The following is a 16337-nucleotide window of genomic DNA, read 5'->3' on the forward strand; positions in this document are numbered from 1 at the left end:
CTGTGCGTTCCCCACCTACTGGGCAAAGGGGAGCGCACCGCGCTTGCCCAGTCCCCCGCTTCCACAGCAAGACGAGCGGCTTAGCGGACCATTAAAGAAGGCAGGTAGCTGACTCTACGGACCAATGAAAACGAACCCGGCGGAAGGAGGCGTGACGCTGCCAACCCACCCGTCTCAGCCTTCCTTCCTTCCTCCGGGGTCTCGGGAGGAATCTCAGCCAATGATGAAAGGCTGGAGGCGTTTCCACCCAATAGGAAAGCGCCGAGGGGGTTGGCTCGGCGAGCCGCGTGCAGGAAGTGCGCTGCGGTGAAGCAGCAGTAGCAGCAGCTCCGGGAGCGGCATGGCGGCGGCGGGGATGAAGAGAAAGCAGCAGAGGCAGCGCGGAGCTTCCGCTTCGGGCTCAACGGCGGGGGGCGCAGCGCGCAAGAAGCGCAAGGTCAGTGGGGAGTGCGGTAAGTGGGGGGGGGGGAGAGGGGAGAGCGGCCGAGCCCCCCACCCCGGGGCGCCGCGTGGCAGAATTACTTTGGCGACACGCGCTCCCCTTTCGGCCGTCGGGCTCGTTTAAGGGCTCCCCTCTCCACTGCCCTAAGCAAATTATTCTCACGGGAGCGGAGACCGAGGGTGAGGAGGGTGGTGGGGGTAGCGCCACGTGCTCGTTTCCAAAACAGTAAGGAATAGGGTGGGATGAGCACCGGCAACTGTGCAGTGAGCCTTAGCAAGTTTACTCGCGAGGAAGTCCACTGGTTTCAGTCGAGCATGTTGCTCTTTTCGCTAGCGGCCTTAAGCGGTACTCGAGGGTGCATCGCAGGCTTAAATTACTTGTTAAATAAGCAGTAGGGGTCACAATTCTGCCGTTTGAGAACTTGCCATTAGCTTTGTACTTCATACCCGTACTTTGGGAGTTATGAGAATCCAGAGAGAGAATTTTGCATGTAGAATGGGTTTTGGTTGCACAATTAGTCAGTTCTCCAGTTACTAGTCATTGGCCATCTTTACCACTTAAAACTTCTGTTCCTCAATACTGTATAGCAATGCTTCATCTTAGTAGACTTGCAATTGCTTTCTGAAATGATTGTTTTACTTCCTAGCTCCCTGCTGCCGATGAGAAAGCGTGGCAGAAAGCTGGCTCTAAGCTGAATGAGGAGATTTCCAGTGATTCTGAACCAGACACGTAAGGATATGCATTGGTCTCCCTCTGTAGCTTAGAAGGAAAGATGCATGATCTTGAATAAAGATGCATGTTCTCAGAAAAATGAATTCAGAGAACCAGACTTGGTATGAATCCCCTCCCTAAGGGGGGTAAGATAGTAAGAGAGTTGGGTGAGAAAATTGTGTTCTCCTTGCTGCAAAGCAGGCTGTTATGTTCTTGTATAGGTCTAGACATTTGTGTAATACTTTGCAGTGTAGCTCGCAGGGATTCTTGGAACACAACCCTTTCTTGACCCTTAGGGGACACTGGGAGAACTCCTCTGAGATTGTGAGAATGTTATTTCTAGCTAATGGATGATTGTAAGAGCCTTATGGGTTGTATCTTTCCCACCTGTAGCCCAGCAAGAAAAAAGAACAATGAAGCAGCAGATGAAATTGAGGAGACAGCACAAGAAAAGAAACTAAGATTAGCAAAGTTATATCTGGAGCAGCTTCGACAACAAGGTGAGATGTTGGATATGTTGTGATATAACATGACTGCAAACTCTGTGAAGTATTGTAAAACATCAACCAAGATGGTTTTAAAAAGTAAGAGAATCTGGAATGAAGAGTGAAAGCTCCTATGAGAAGCTCATGGTCTTTTTTTAAAAACATTGATGTAGAGGAAATGATTGCAGAAATTTACTAAGACAGTATAGCTTAGCTTGCTGACATATCTCAACTCTTTGACTTTTAGAATCTGCTTAAGAGAAGCAATTTTTTAAGAAGTGTGTTGGGAAAGGAGATTGGTTTGGGGTACTTGTTCTCCTCAAAGTGTCTGGAATGGCCTGTTTGGTGTCAATTCCTGTGGTTATGCAAACAAACAACTCTGATTCTCTTTGCCACAGCCACTTTATCTGATAAGCCAGCTTTTGCCAGGGAACTGGTACACCCAGCAATTTCAAGTGGCAGCCATGCATTTGTGGGATATGTACAAATTGACCCCTAGTACCTTGACGAATGGCTGTTCTAGGACAGTATTCTTCAATCCTTGGGTTGGTGGACTGAACTCCTGTCATTCCCCAACTAGTTTAGTCAATGGCTGGCGATGGTAGGAGTTGTGGGTTGCATTCAGGCAGCACTTTATTACATTTATTGCATTTTCTTTACTTCGTAATTGCTGTGTGTTACGTGATCTGGAAATCTTAACAGAATGTAGTGGAAGTTTCATGCTGATTTACATGCTAACTGCTTCCAGAAAAAAATAGTTTGTGTTGTAATTTACCCACTGTTTGTCACGCTTCACACTATGTGATGAAATTTAGGATGGTTTTCCAGCCACGGCAATTCTTTCCCATAGTTTTCATGGGTGAATCAGGGAGGAACAGAAACACACATGTACATCAAGACATTCACATGTTCAATGACATTCACTCTTTGAAGCCTTGGGTCTTATGCCCTGTTTGTATGTGTTTCCCTGAGCAGAAGAGGAAAAAGCTGAAGAAGAGGCCTTTGAGAAGGACCTGGTTGCTGGCCGGCTGAAGGAAGATGTGGTGAGTAGGATACTGTACTTGGTAAAAAGGTGCTGGGCTTCAGAAGGGCAGAGGAGAGGCAGATTTTCTCAGCTAATGAATAAGCTTTAATGGGGTATTTTCATTAGAGAGTAAAAGAGAAATTCCTTCCACGTTGTAGCTGCTGACTGGGGGATTGGCCCCTTCAACAGGCCCTCTTCCACATAGTAGCAAGAAGCTGGTTGGTAAGGAAAAAATCAGCAGTCCATCTCTGCCTACCCATGCTTGCCTTTCAAACAGCAAGTGGAAATGGACAGCAAGGGCTGTTGTTGATGGTGTGTGTGTGTGTGTGTGTGTGTACACACATACAGTTTCCCACTCCTATCTTAAAGCATATTTGTAACTACAGTCCTCTAATACTTATATCCACACTCATGAGAGCTGGAAACATAAGATTTTTAAAAATTAAAGATAAGACCTAGCAGTTCTGTTAATTTTGAGCAGTGTTGCTTGCACGTTGTTAAAACTACTTGGGTTTTGGGAAGCGGGAGAGAGGATTCTATTCCATCCAATTTTATTTTACTCTTCTCCCATAGCTTGAACAGAAAGGAAAATTGCAGCGACAAATTGCCAAAATCGTAAGTAGATACAGCATCCCTTGAGCCTTTTTTCCTGCAGGATTTCAGAGCAGCTATAGCTCTGTTACTTGAAGGAGAGGTGGCGTATTAATTTACCAGATTACACATGACACTCTTTCTTCTACTAGTTGAGATTACTTGGAGATTTAGTCATCGACTTTTAAATGAAATTTGTTCTCTTCTCCTTGGCCATTGTAACATTCATGGAATAGTTCTGTCAGAAACTGTGCAGTTGCCAAATTCTGATAGTTTCAAGTTAATTTTCAAAGAAGTTGGTTATTTTGGTGGGTCAATGCTCCAGTTTTATTTAACAAATCTGGCTTGGTATTGCATAAGAGCATTTAGTGCTACTATTCTGTTTATCTAGTATGGAAATAGGAGACATAAAGTGCCTCAGTTTGCAGATTCAGTGGAATGGAATGTTTCCTTTCTATACTTCAAAACAGTTAAAGTTTTATCTCTGGGCATGAAATTATTTGTGATGCAGCCTCAAATATTGCTCTTACTGGTACTCTTTGAATAGTTGCAGCCTCCAGATGCATCTGAAATCAGGGTACTGCGAGGTCACCAGCTCCCCATCACCTGTTTGGTCATCACACCAGATGATAAATACATCTTCTCTGCAGCCAAAGACTGCTCAATCATCAAATGTGAGTCTTATTCTATACAAAATCACATAGTGTTAAGACTGAACTTAGCAGTATACAACCCTGTGCTGTTGTTTTAAATTTCACCATCTCCTCCCTGTGTGATCTCTGCTAATTTCTCTTTAACTACTGTTAGAAGGCACCTTATTTCAAAAGGAAATTTCGACGTTTTTGCCTCCTCAACCATGGACTGCAGTAACTCAACTACTTGAAAATGACTGTATGGTATTAGCTTTCTTGTCCAACTCATTTTAACCCTTGTTGTATCTAGGGGATGTGGAGAGTGGGAAGAAGGTGCATGTGATCCACAGAGGAAAGAAGGGGACAAAAGACAGTCACGTTGGCCACACAGCACACATCCTCTCCATGGCTATTTCATCAGATGGTAAATACCTGGTAAGAGAAACTGACACTCTCCCCCCCCCCCCCCCCGAGATGGAGGACTATTTGAGTTCTCAATCTTTGCAGCTCAGATTTCACTTTGAAGAGGGAAAGCTAGACAACCCCTCCTCCAGTTGTCCTTATTGCTCCTCTTAATCCACTTGGGTGGGCTTTTGGCCAGCATGATGTCCCTTTGGCAGGTGGTTGCTAATCAAACTCTTGTGTTATTGGTCATGCCAGCAAGTGGGTGCACATGTGGTGCTCAGGCATTCCTGCACTGTATATCTGTCCTTTCACAGGAATGGATAAAGTTAGGTACTTCTGTTGTCAGCTGCTAATAGGGTGGTAAAAGCCTGTCTTATTCCAAGCCAGACCCTTGATCCATCCAGCTCAGCAATATCTACACTGATGGGCAGTGTCGCTCTGGGCTTTTGGCTGGAAGTCTTTCCCTGCTCTATTTGGAGATCCCAGGGACTGAACTCAGGACCTTTTGCATGCAGAGCACTTAACACCAAGTGGAGAAGCTATTGACTTGGATTTTAGTATGCTCCGGGCCTCTCTAGAAGCTTGATTTAAAAAGCCAAGTAGAGTAAAGGGGAGGGAGCCAACCCAGCAGCCAGCATGAATTGTCGTTGGCTTAGTGGTTGTCTTACTACTGCTGATACCAGTAAACATGTACAATGTTGCTGAAGGGTTGTGGGTACTGATAGGCATCTTGCCTTGCCTTTTCTCTCTTAGGCAACAGGAGATAGGAACAAACTTATTTTGATCTGGGAAGCTGCAACCTGCAGCCACCTGTATAAGTTCACAGGTCACCGTGATGCCGTATCGGTAAGTAAGTTCATTGCCTTGGTTGTAGTGATGCTGTAGCTTAGGCAGGCACAGGATTTGGGTGTGGGCTTTCTGGATTTCTTTTTTAAAATGTGAGCTGTGTTCAGCTATATCTTATAGGAAAGGTGGGGAAAAATATTTTAAATTCAAAGAAATTACTGTTAGATATAGATAAATGCAGGACGCGGGTGGCGCTGTGGGTTAAACCACAGAGCCTAGGACTTGCCGATCAGAAGGTCGGCGGTTCGAATCCCTGCGAAGGGGTGAGCTTCCGTTGCTCGGTCCCTGCTCCTGCCAACCTAGCAGTTTGAAAGCATGTCAAAGTGCAAGCGATGAGCGCCGCAACCCCAAGTCGGCCACGACTGGACCCAATGGTCAGGGGTCCCTTTACCTTTATAGATAAATGCAATGATGTGCCTTTTAAAAGGAATTTGGGGCTTTTTGCCTGAGGGCATGTTGCAAAATAGGTGGTGTCCTACATTGTGTAGCAGAAAATCTATCTCAGCCCTCCTTTATTTTTTGGGTCAAGTGCCATGTTACTTGAGTTTAAGCTCTTGTCCCCACCTGTAGCTTGTGCCGATTGCTTGTTCCATAGCTTTGAAATCTGCTCTGGAGCGGAGGCAAATTAGGTCTGGCAGTGAGATTCAACTCTGCCATGATTGTGAACACCAATCAAATACCTGCCTATTTTCATTTTTTATGTTTTTATGCATTTTTATGTATTTTTTTCTTTTGCAATGACTTTGACTAGACCAGATAAATAAAATAAAAATCCCTGCCAATCTTGCCTCCTCTTCTGCACCACTGTCCCCCTTCTCCTTACTCTCCCTGTTCTCCAAATGCAGGGCCTGTCTTTTCGGAAGGGGACCCACCAGCTGTACAGCGCTTCACATGATCGTTCAGTCAAAGTGTGGAACGTGGCTGAAAATGCTTACGTGGAAACTCTGTAAGGAGCTTGCCTTTCCCCCTTCTTCTTAGTATGCTTATGGGATTACAGAAATAAATGCACACTCCACAGCTGAATCTCATCTACTTTGCTATTCCCCCACCTGCTTTCCTCTCAGGTTTGGTCATCAAGACATGATCACAGGGCTGGACAGCTTGAGTCGGGAGTGCTGTGTGACGTCAGGAGGGAGGGACGGCACTGTCAGAATCTGGAAGATCCCTGAGGAAGCCCAGCTGGTGTTTTATGGGCACCAGTAAGTACTTACATAGAATTGGTGGGGGGAAGACAGGGTGGAGGGCTACATGCAGTGTGTCACACATCCAACAAGGCACCCTGTGATTTTTGCTGTAAGCTGACCTACACTGAGTCAGACTATCGGTCAGTGTCGACACTAGCTGACAGCAGTTCTCCTGGATTTCAGATGGGATAATTTGCTCAACCCTTCCTAGAGATGCTAGGCATTGAGTGTGGGGCCTTCTGCATGCAAAGCAGCTATTCTACCACTGAGCTATGGTCCTTCCCCAGTGCCTAATGTATATAAAAATAGGACAGGAATGCTAAAGGCTGGAAAACCGTGTTGTATGCGCTGGTTCCTTCACAGTGGTTATGGACCTAAATGCAGGACTATTTAAAAAGGGGGCTGTGAAGGCGAAGGTTTTAAATATGGACATTGTTTGAGGCACCCAAAATACATGAAACTTCTAATGCAGGGGAAGATAGCAGAGATTCTTTCCTGCATCAAAACGAGCATCCCCACCCCCTTCTTGACAGTGACCCCACACCTGTAGAAATGGCAGTTCATTAGTCTCTATCAATGTGGACCTTTAAGTGGGTCCTCAAAACAGATCTGTATGCTGTGGCATTCTCATGCTAAGGCTTATAATTGGGCTGTTGAATCTGCAACGCTGTTCTACATTTTCATTTTTTTAAGAAATAGGATCTGTGGGTTAATGGTTGTTGTTCCTTGCTGGTATTCATTCATTCATTCATTATGTGTAAAGGATGGGCTTAGTCCTAAAAGGTGTTTTTATAAATACTGCAGCATGCCGTCTTAAAAAGAATAATGGCTTCCTGTTTTGAATTAGGGGCTCCATTGACTGTATTCAGCTGATCAATGAGGAGCATATGGTGTCTGGTGCAGACGATGGGTGAGTACTTCCTCAAGACTTAACATTGCTGAATTAGCACTTTCACCCCATGGCCTCTTCTTGCACATATGTCATATAATTGTTTGATATTTCCTGAAGGTCAGTATGCCTCTGGGGTCTCTCAAAAAAGAAACCGCTAACCACAGTGAAGAAAGCCCACAGTCTCCATGGCACAGAGGGCCTGGAACAACCATACTGGATCTCTTCGGTTGCTGCTTTGCTGAACAGTGACCTTGTAGCCACAGGTACTTCATACTTTGGTCTTATTTGCACATTACTGTAAACCGTACTTAAGCTTCACTGTGCTGTGAAGGTGCAGTATGCTGGTGCGCAATGTTAAAATGGAAGGCGCTTGGTTTCTGCCTCGCTCCTGCTGTGTTTCTGGGAGCTAAGCCATAGTTTGGTCTTAGTTGCATCTGAACCCAGGTTGATGGAGAAGGAGTAAGTTGCTTGCAAATTTTATTCCATGAATCACCATGCTGTGCATCCATCTTTAAACCAGGATATCTTCCAATTGTTTCAGATGCAGGACCACTTTTAACCCAAACATTTCTTAATCTTCTACCGTATACTTGTATGGTGTTAGGGCTCCTGTTGTGACCCACATTGCTTTAGGCAAAGACCCACTAGTGGATCGACACCCACTAGTTTAAAGTGATGTGTGAACCCAGCATCTGAAACCCTTGCCTGCTGTAGTAAAAGCTAGGGACGCGGGTGGCGCTGTGGGTTAAACCACAGAGCCTAGGACTTGCTGATCAGAAGGTCGGCGGTTCGAATCCCCGCGATGGGGTGAGCTCCCGTTGCTCGGTCCCTGCTCCTGCCAACCTAGCAGTTCGAAAGCACGTCAAAGTGCAAGTAGATAAATAGGTACTGCTCCGGCGGGAAGGTAAACGGCGTTTCTGTGCGCTGCTCTGATTTGCCAGAAGTGACTTAGTTATGCTGGCCACATGACCCGGAAGCTCCCTCGGCCAATAAAGTGAGATGAGCACCACAACCCCAGAGTCGGTCACGACTGGACCTAACGGTCAGGGGTCCCTTTACCTTTTATAGTAAAAGATAGCTGTGTATTTTAGGCTGCATTTCTATACTTAGAAGTAGGGCTTATTGAACTCAGTGGGGTTCAATGCTGAGTAGATTTTTGGTTGCACTTGTACACTCTGCTCAATGGGAAGTCTGCCTATATTTGGAACATTGAATAAAGCCATACAGTGGTACCTCTGGTTGCGAACGGGATCTGTTCCGGAGTCCCGTTTGCAACATGAGCAGAACGCAACCCACATCTGCACGTGTGCACGGGTCGCGATTCGCTGCGCCTGTGCATGCGTGTGACGTCATTTTGCGCGCCTGCACCTGTGCGAGCGGCGAAACCCAGAAGTAACCCTTTCCAGTACTTCTGAGTCGCGACAGGACGCAACCTGAAAAAACATATGAAGCAAACGCAACACGAGGTATGACTATTCTCCAAGCCTGCCTAACAGGTGTGGGCTCGGATACTATTTCATGATGCATTTCAAGATCCTTGTTAGGTGTAAGTGGCCCAGAGTGGCTGGCTAAACCCAGCCAGATGGGCAGGGTATAAATAATAATAAAAAATATTATTATTATTATTTATTACTATTCTTCAGAAGAACTACATGTTAATAAACCTCCCTCGTCTTCTGACTGCTGCCATGCAAGTGTCCTAAAGACAATATATAATCTGTTTGGGGTTTTTTGGTGTTGGGGCGAGCTTTTTATTTACACATATAGGTGAGTTGTTTCGCAAGCTTCTCTTCTGGGTTCCATTTAGGAAGGATGCCAATATCCTGGCCTGTGATGTTGAAAGACATGGCCGGGTATGTGGGGAAAACTTCATTCTAGTCCCTGAATGTGACAACAAACCCTGACACGCTTTTGTTCTTGGCAGGTTCGCACAGTGCCAGTGTGAAGTTGTGGAAGTGTGGAGAGGGATTCCGGAGGCTGGAGCCACTCTTTGAGATTCCCCTGGTGAGGAAATTGGAGGCATGGAGGAGGATGGTGTTCTTTTCATCAGTAGCGTTCCATTGTCAATCACAGCACAGAGTGTTGTTGATAGGCTGAAAGTGAACCAGGGGACTTCTTTGCACAGAGCTCACCTTGACCGTGAATTCTGATCACGGGTCCAGCCTTTCTCTTAGCTCCTCCCCTTGCAATATGCAGATAACTATTCTAATGTCCCAGGCCCTGTTGCTGCAGGGATGATCGAGATCATGTGTATTAAACACTTTGAAGGCTGTAAGTTAATAAATGCTTATTAATTGGGGGCAGTTGAGTGGTAGATAAACTAACCATTGTGTTCAGCAGTATATCCTGCTGAGTAGTCATGTGAGCTTACTTTGATATAGAAAACCCGCCCACTTTAAGTTTCCAGCAGCTCCAAACTGCACTGTGTATAGCAGAATGACCTCTTTAAAGTTTCCAAAACAGTATTTCCTTTCTTCTGATAGTGTTCTGGCACAGAGGCTTCAGAAGGAGAGCTGCTAGCTCAGAACTTAAAAGAGTTAAGGAATCCTTTGAAGCAGTTGCCATGTTTGCTACTTCATGGAAAACTTGTAGGTTGGCCATAAGGAATAGTAAAATACTGGCTTAAACTACAGAAAGGGGGCAAGAAGGTTGGGATGTCCTGGAAAGCACGAGTGAAAAATAAAATAAAATGGCAGTAGGACTGTAATATAATGATCAAGACCCTATGCCAGCTTGGAATATACAGAGCACTTTCAAAACATCTCAGACTTTCCATAATTCTGGTGTGCTGGTGGCTCATTTGCACACTTTGGATGGAGGTGAAATGGAAACTGTCTGCCATGTCAGCATATCAGAGGGAGGCTTCTAGACCAATCATGTCACTTTGTTATATTAGCAAATAAGATTCATGTAGCCTGAAATCGGAAGTTTATATCTCTGGGTGTGTTTCTCTCTCAGGTTGGCTTTGTTAATAGCTTGAAGTTCTCGAATTCTGGAAACTTCCTAGTTGCTGGAATTGGACAAGAACACAGGTATCCCGTACTCCATTCCTTTTTTATTACAATGTGTGCATGATTCTGAATTGCATTCTCCATTTTTAAAATAGATGTAAATAGCTTTAAGCTGTCACAGTGTGTCCCCACTACAAACTATCATGAAGATCTCAGTTTCAAGATGAGATTACAACTGCCTTGCAGAATTCTTAAATCTCTCATGGAGTTTGGTAGTACTCCTGAAAATTTAATGGCCATAACTTTTTAGCACTTCTGTGCCCTTAAAAGAGATTTGTTCCATTTTCCATGAAAAAATATACCTTGCTTAGCACTCTCATGGGAGAAGTCTCTTAGTGTCTTTGCAATTCTTAGTGTTTTAGAGTAAACTTTAGTTAAATCTAAGTTCCTCTGTTATTAAGGCCAGGAGTGAGAAATATATGTCTGTCTTTTTCTTTTACTGATGATGGCTTCTTGCACCATATAGGGGTTGTGTAATGTTTACTTGATTGTTTAAATTCAGATATACTTTATCACAGCACCTAAAAGGAGTGTATTAGTAGCAGATAAATTTATTTCACCTGGGTTTTATTGCAGATTGGGTCGCTGGTGGAGGATCAAAGAGGCCAAGAACAGCATCTGCATTATTCCGCTCAAGAAGACTATAGCAGGAAACTCACAGATACCTGATGAAGGCTCCTAATATTCTATAACCTGTTTATTAAAGCCATATTTTGTGTTTGTAAAATGGTAATGGCCATCTTTTAATTATAGTTTCGCTATTTTCCCCACAGGAATTGTGGATGAGGTTTTCAGAAGCAAGGGGGCTGTGGTTTCTGAAATAAAAGCAATCATCTGTTGTGGTCTGGAGGCCCCTTTAAAACAATTGTATTCTACCTTTTTCTTGAAGAATCTGGAAAGTATATGACATTCCCAGGCTGATACTAGTCAGACCCAGATCTTTAGAAATATTTGGTGGCTTAAGGCCATTATTTGGATATTTTACTCTGGCCTTTATTCAGGAAACCAGGAGTTGGATTATATAGTCGACTACTGTCCATTTGGACTGGAAACAACTCTCTCAAGATATTAGGTAGCAAGATCTGCCCACAGCTTTTTAATCAGAGATTGACAGTGCAGTTCAATGCATGTTTGCTCAGAAGGAAGCCCACCTGAGTTACACCCCCATCCACCCCCACACCCCTCCTTGGAAATACAATTGCAGCCTAAACCTAGCAACTTACATTTGCAAAGGGTGTGTGTTTTCTTGTTTTTTCATTCTGCTTCCAGAAGCTTCTGGGCTTCTAGCTAAGAATTTTGTCTAATTTCAGATTTTGGCATTGCATGACTTGTGTAAAGTTCACATTCAGAATATTGAGTGCTAATTAGTTCTTTTGTTATGAATAATGACACTTAAGCATGTTTTCTCTCCAGCAGGGGAGGCAGTGGGAGAGAGATGCATTTGCAAAGGTCCTTGAAGTTGTGATAAGGGTTGCCTGAGTGAAAGCTGATTAGACAGCATGCTGCTTAGAGGGAGATCAGTTGCCCAACACTAGCAGCTTCACAAACCTTTTGCTCCATTCTGCTCCTGGAGCTTACAGCTGTGAGAGTCTAATCAGGGTGAATTGGCTGCTTTTGTGCTGCAAGTATGCTTATTTCTGTGTTGGGTTAGGCCATGGGTAGGTAAACTAAGGCCCGGGGGCCAGATCCAGCCCAATTGCCTCCTAAATGTTATTTGTGGGGCATAGGAATTCATTATTCCCCCCTCCAAAAATATATATATAGTCCAGCCCCCCACAAGGTCTGAGGGACAGTGGACAGGCCCCCTGCTGAAAAAGTTTGCTGACCTCTGGGTTAGGCATTCACAAGCTAGCAGTTTTGTGTGTGGGTGAGCAGAGCCCACCTGTCTCTGGACAGAGTAAAATTACACCTTGCTCATAATCCCAATCAAGTCCAACATTTGCAGATGACAAGACTGACTTGCCACTGACATGATGCCGTCACTTAGCTAGAATCTGAGGGCAAGTAAGCAGTTGAAGCTTCTATGGTGGGCTCAGTCAAAGTTGGCCTGCTTGTTTTTGCAACCTCGGTTATCCCAACTATAAACTAGATGCTCTTGTCACACAAGGCTTCAATAATAAAAAAGCACTTTATTTACATAAATTACAAAAGTCACAAACTTTCCCACAAAAAAATCTACTTTAAACTTTTCCATTTTTTTTAAACAGTATGTATCACAATAACACTTGCGTCTTTAGATAAAATTCACATTCTCCTTACCCCATCCCACATCAAACATTTTGTTGTTGCAACAGCCCTGTCTTCCTCCCCTGAGTGCCTTTACCTTTCACAGTTTCCGATACTAAATGGATCCCTAACCTCTTATGGGCCTGGTTGCAAACTGATAGAAACTGCTGGGTACAGTATACACCAGGGGTGGCCAACTCCCAAGAGACTGCGATCTACTCAGAGTTAAAAACTGGCAGTGATCTACCCCCTTTTTTAGGGGTTCAGGTCAATGTTGTTGAGCTTTTTTTGAGACAGGAGGAAAACCCTGTTTTTTTTTGGGGGGGGGTGAAGAGCTAAAATTTTGAGCCTTTTGGGGTGGAGCCAAAGTTGTTGAGCTTCTTTGGGGGGAACCAGTGATCTACAGACATCCAGTGTTCTACCAGTAGATTACGATCTACCTGTTGGACGTGCCTGGTATACACTGTAATCTCTTCACAGACTGCTTCTTACAAGCTTAATTTCAGCAAAGGAAGGGGACCCTTTGTGTGCTGGGAAAAGCCTCATCATGTTGGTGATTCCTGTGGTAAAAATAAAACAATAACCCGAAAAGGTGAACCTTCTATCATTTTGGTCAAAATGTTTCCCTTCCATCTAATGGTTTCTTCCTGAGGTGGCAAAAAAGTAAATAGTATGCAACAAATAAGAGAAGTAGTTCCGAATGGTGGCTGTAATTCTTACAGGAAGAACAATGTGGGCGGTTAAAGAGCTTAGTCTATCTGGGAATTTGATTGCCACATGCTTGTACTCTCTTTTTGCTTGCTTTATGGATAGTACTGAAACAAATAGCAGGGAGAACCAGGTTCATATCCCCACTCAGCCATGGAGCTCTCTAGGCGATCCTGGACCAGCCAGTGTTTTTACCTAACATATCTCACGGGCTGATTGTGAGGATAAAAATGGGGAAGAAGGAAGCCCATGTGTACCTCCTGGCAATGCTTAGGAAAATGATGGGATAATAATACAATAAACAAGCAAGTGTAGCAGTCTGCCTGAAAACAGCTTGTGGTTCTCCAGCAATGCTTTCTGCACGACTCTTCCTTTCTTCTACTATTGTTCTTTGCCACATAGTGCATTCTTACATATACATTAATAATACAGTTTGAAAATCTTACAATGCACAGACCACTGTTTTAAGACCTTTGAGAGTAGACCAGATCCGATTGTGGCATGTTTTCCCCCTTTATCCAAAGTGGCTTACAGCAATAGACTTCTGTGAATTTCAGATGTAAGACTCACTGCTTAAATAACAACAGTAGAAAGGGTTAGAAGAGAGGAATAGATAGAAGAACCCTATGGGTATATTCTGGAAGCTCCAAACAATGTAGGAAGTTTTATACACAATTACAGCTGTTCTCTTTGTTGAAGCAGCAGACTGAATGGGATAGGAGTTGCATGCTTTTACTTGTAATCCCGTTTAACTGGATGGCGCTGGTCTGCTAAGGGGTGTCAGCAGCCACAGTTGTTCCTCCCACCTAGGGTTGGGCATTTATACTTTGGTACTTGGGACGCGGGTAGCGCTGTGGGTTAAACCACAGAGCCTAGGACTTGCTGATCAGAAGGTTGGCAGTTCGAATCCCCGCGACGGGGTGAGCTCCAGTTGCTTGGTCCCTGCTCCTGCCAACCTAGCAGTTTGAAAGCACGTCAAAGTGCAAGTAGATAAATAGGTACCGCTCTGGCAGGAAGGTAAACTGCGTTTCCGTGCACTGCTCTGGTTCGCCAGAAGCGGCTTAGTCATGCTGGCCACATGACCCGGAAGCTGTACGCCGGCTCCCTTGGCCAATAAAGCGAGATGAGCGCCGCAACCCCACAGTCGGCCACGACTGGACCTAATGGTCAGGGGTCCCTTTATCTTTACCTTACTTGAGACAAATGTTTCCTGATAAGGCCAGATTACCTCTGCCAAGTACTAGTGTAGAGCAGTGTTTCACAATGTGCTCCTCCAGATGTTGTTGGACTCCACCTCCTCTCGCCCCCTGATCATTGGCCATTCTGGTTGGGCCTGATGGGTGCTGATGAGTCCAGCAACATTTGGAAGGGTAGTTTCAAGTATTTGAGCAGGGCTTCCGCATTTTTTTGGTGGGAAGGAGGTGTTTCTATTTATAGGCCCCTATTGAGTCTCGTAAACCGCAGTCTCATGTCCAAAATGTAGGGAAAGATTTCCCTTGCATGCAGTAGAGTATCCGCTCAGCATTTGCTGCAGGTCTCAGGTTCTAGGTAGGGACTGGGAACAACCCTGAGAACCACTATCACTCAACATAGGCAATGCTGAGCTAGATGAAGCAATGGTCTGATTCAGTATAAGGCAACTTCCTATGTTCCTATTGGTTTAGAATAATAATTTCTAGGCCATCCATTTTCTGGTTCAGAATTTTTCACACAGATTCAGCCCCAGAAAGTTACTACAATGAGATGTTAAAAAGCAGACCTGATCGATTAAAGAGATATTCATGCAAAATCCCGCCCCCCCCCCCTTTTAGGAGGGAATGAGGAAATATCTTTCTTCATCTTGCTGCAACAAACAGAGCTATGACATGTAGTGGCACCTTACAACATTTCACACCTGTTGTCAATATGGATGGCACAGGCGAGGCAGGTCCACGGTATAGTGTAGGTGCCTCAAATCATCACTTGCGGAAGAAATCTAGTATAGACATGCCATAGGTCTACTGCTTTATTTTTTAAAAAATAGTGGCACTGACACAACATTTTAAATGGTATTCTATTAATTATGTCTTGCCTATAAAAAAAACAAAACACTTCTACTGCGACTCATTAGAATACATTGCCTGGTTCAAACATTTACATGAATACATAGGAAATACTGCAATTTGCAAATACCTCATAAACACCCAATTCCCTGTTTTCAGCGTTTTCACAAGTTCGAATAATGTAGTTGCCATTCTACTGATGGCTCCCAGCATGAGTTCACAATGGTAAAGTAATAGAGTGATTTTTAGCTCTGCCTTTGAGTCAGTTTCACAACTATGAACTGGGATTCCAAACAGTATATTTAAAAAAAAAATACTCCTATCGTTTGAAATGCTGATCTTCCTGGGATTGTGAGGTAGCTCCACCTTCCCCCAAAGCTGTAGGGAGAATTGTTCATTCCAGAGGCAAGAGTGAGGCCTGCTGCCTGTATACAGGGGGAAAACATTGTCCTCCAAGCTTCTTGATTTGTACCAGCTTTGGAAGCTGTGTAGAATGATTCTGTATAGTTTTGTTACAAATGGAATTGCTTTAGAGAAGTAAAATTGTGCTTCTGACTTGTTTTATTTTAGCTTCCCTTTATTGTGAACAACTAAGGCCTTGAAGTGTTTCCCTTATGCCATCCATTTCCTAAGCTATAAAATTTGTCCAGGGGAGGGGGAAGCAAAGATCTGCCATAGCAATTGCATTGTATCTCATCTTAAGAGAGAATTACATGGGTGATTTCATTTCCCTCAGCTGCTAGGAATTCAATCGGCTCACAAAGAGAAACTTCAGCCCAAGTGATTGTCGAGCATCATAGATAAACAGAGGCGTATAACAAAGACTTCACAAAGTTTGGTACTGCTTGATAGACAACTTTACCCATAAGTGAGAACTGGCAGGTGGGGAGAGGCGATGGTTCGGCAGAGCTCCGCTAGTGGCTAGGTGCATCATTTTGCAAAGCTGGAAGGCTTAGACCAGTATTGAGCTTTGGATATGAGACCTACTGGTCCTAAGCATACATATGGAGTGTGTTTTTTGATTCCTAGGAAGAGGTTACATTCCACAGTATATAGTAGGCGTTTCTGGATTTGTGTACGGAATAAAATATAAAGGAATCAAAGTAATTAATGTTGCGTTGATGAGTTCAGTGCAGAG

At 44.2% G+C, this 16337-nt stretch overlaps 1 protein-coding gene and 1 long non-coding RNA gene across 3 annotated transcripts in view; both read left to right on the plus strand.

Annotated features, from left to right (window-relative positions):
* LOC310757869 overlaps window positions 1-16337 on the plus strand; it is a 118784-nt gene that overhangs the window by 16479 nt on the left and 85968 nt on the right. The gene's annotated exons all lie outside the window — the stretch shown is intronic.
* RRP9 (ribosomal RNA processing 9, U3 small nucleolar RNA binding protein) lies at window positions 172-10950 on the plus strand. 2 transcript variants are annotated; one of them, XM_083603455.1, is made up of 15 exons: window positions 172-436; window positions 1089-1171; window positions 1547-1653; window positions 2614-2681; window positions 3236-3277; window positions 3801-3927; window positions 4196-4320; window positions 5044-5136; window positions 5982-6082; window positions 6201-6335; window positions 7168-7230; window positions 7330-7475; window positions 9137-9216; window positions 10171-10244; window positions 10800-10950. In XM_083603455.1, the coding sequence occupies exons 1-15, from the start codon at window positions 341-343 to the stop codon at window positions 10903-10905; spliced, it is 1446 nt and encodes a 481-aa protein (XP_083459581.1). In that variant the 5' UTR covers window positions 172-340; the 3' UTR covers window positions 10906-10950. The 2 variants fall into 2 exon arrangements, 1 of the variants encoding a protein (XP_083459581.1); XR_014545465.1 differs by having other exon boundaries at window positions 274-436; window positions 7335-7475.

This window comes from Podarcis filfolensis (assembly GCF_964270895.1).
Source record: "Podarcis filfolensis genome assembly, chromosome: 2".
Classification (NCBI taxonomy): Eukaryota; Metazoa; Chordata; class Lepidosauria; order Squamata; family Lacertidae; genus Podarcis; species Podarcis filfolensis.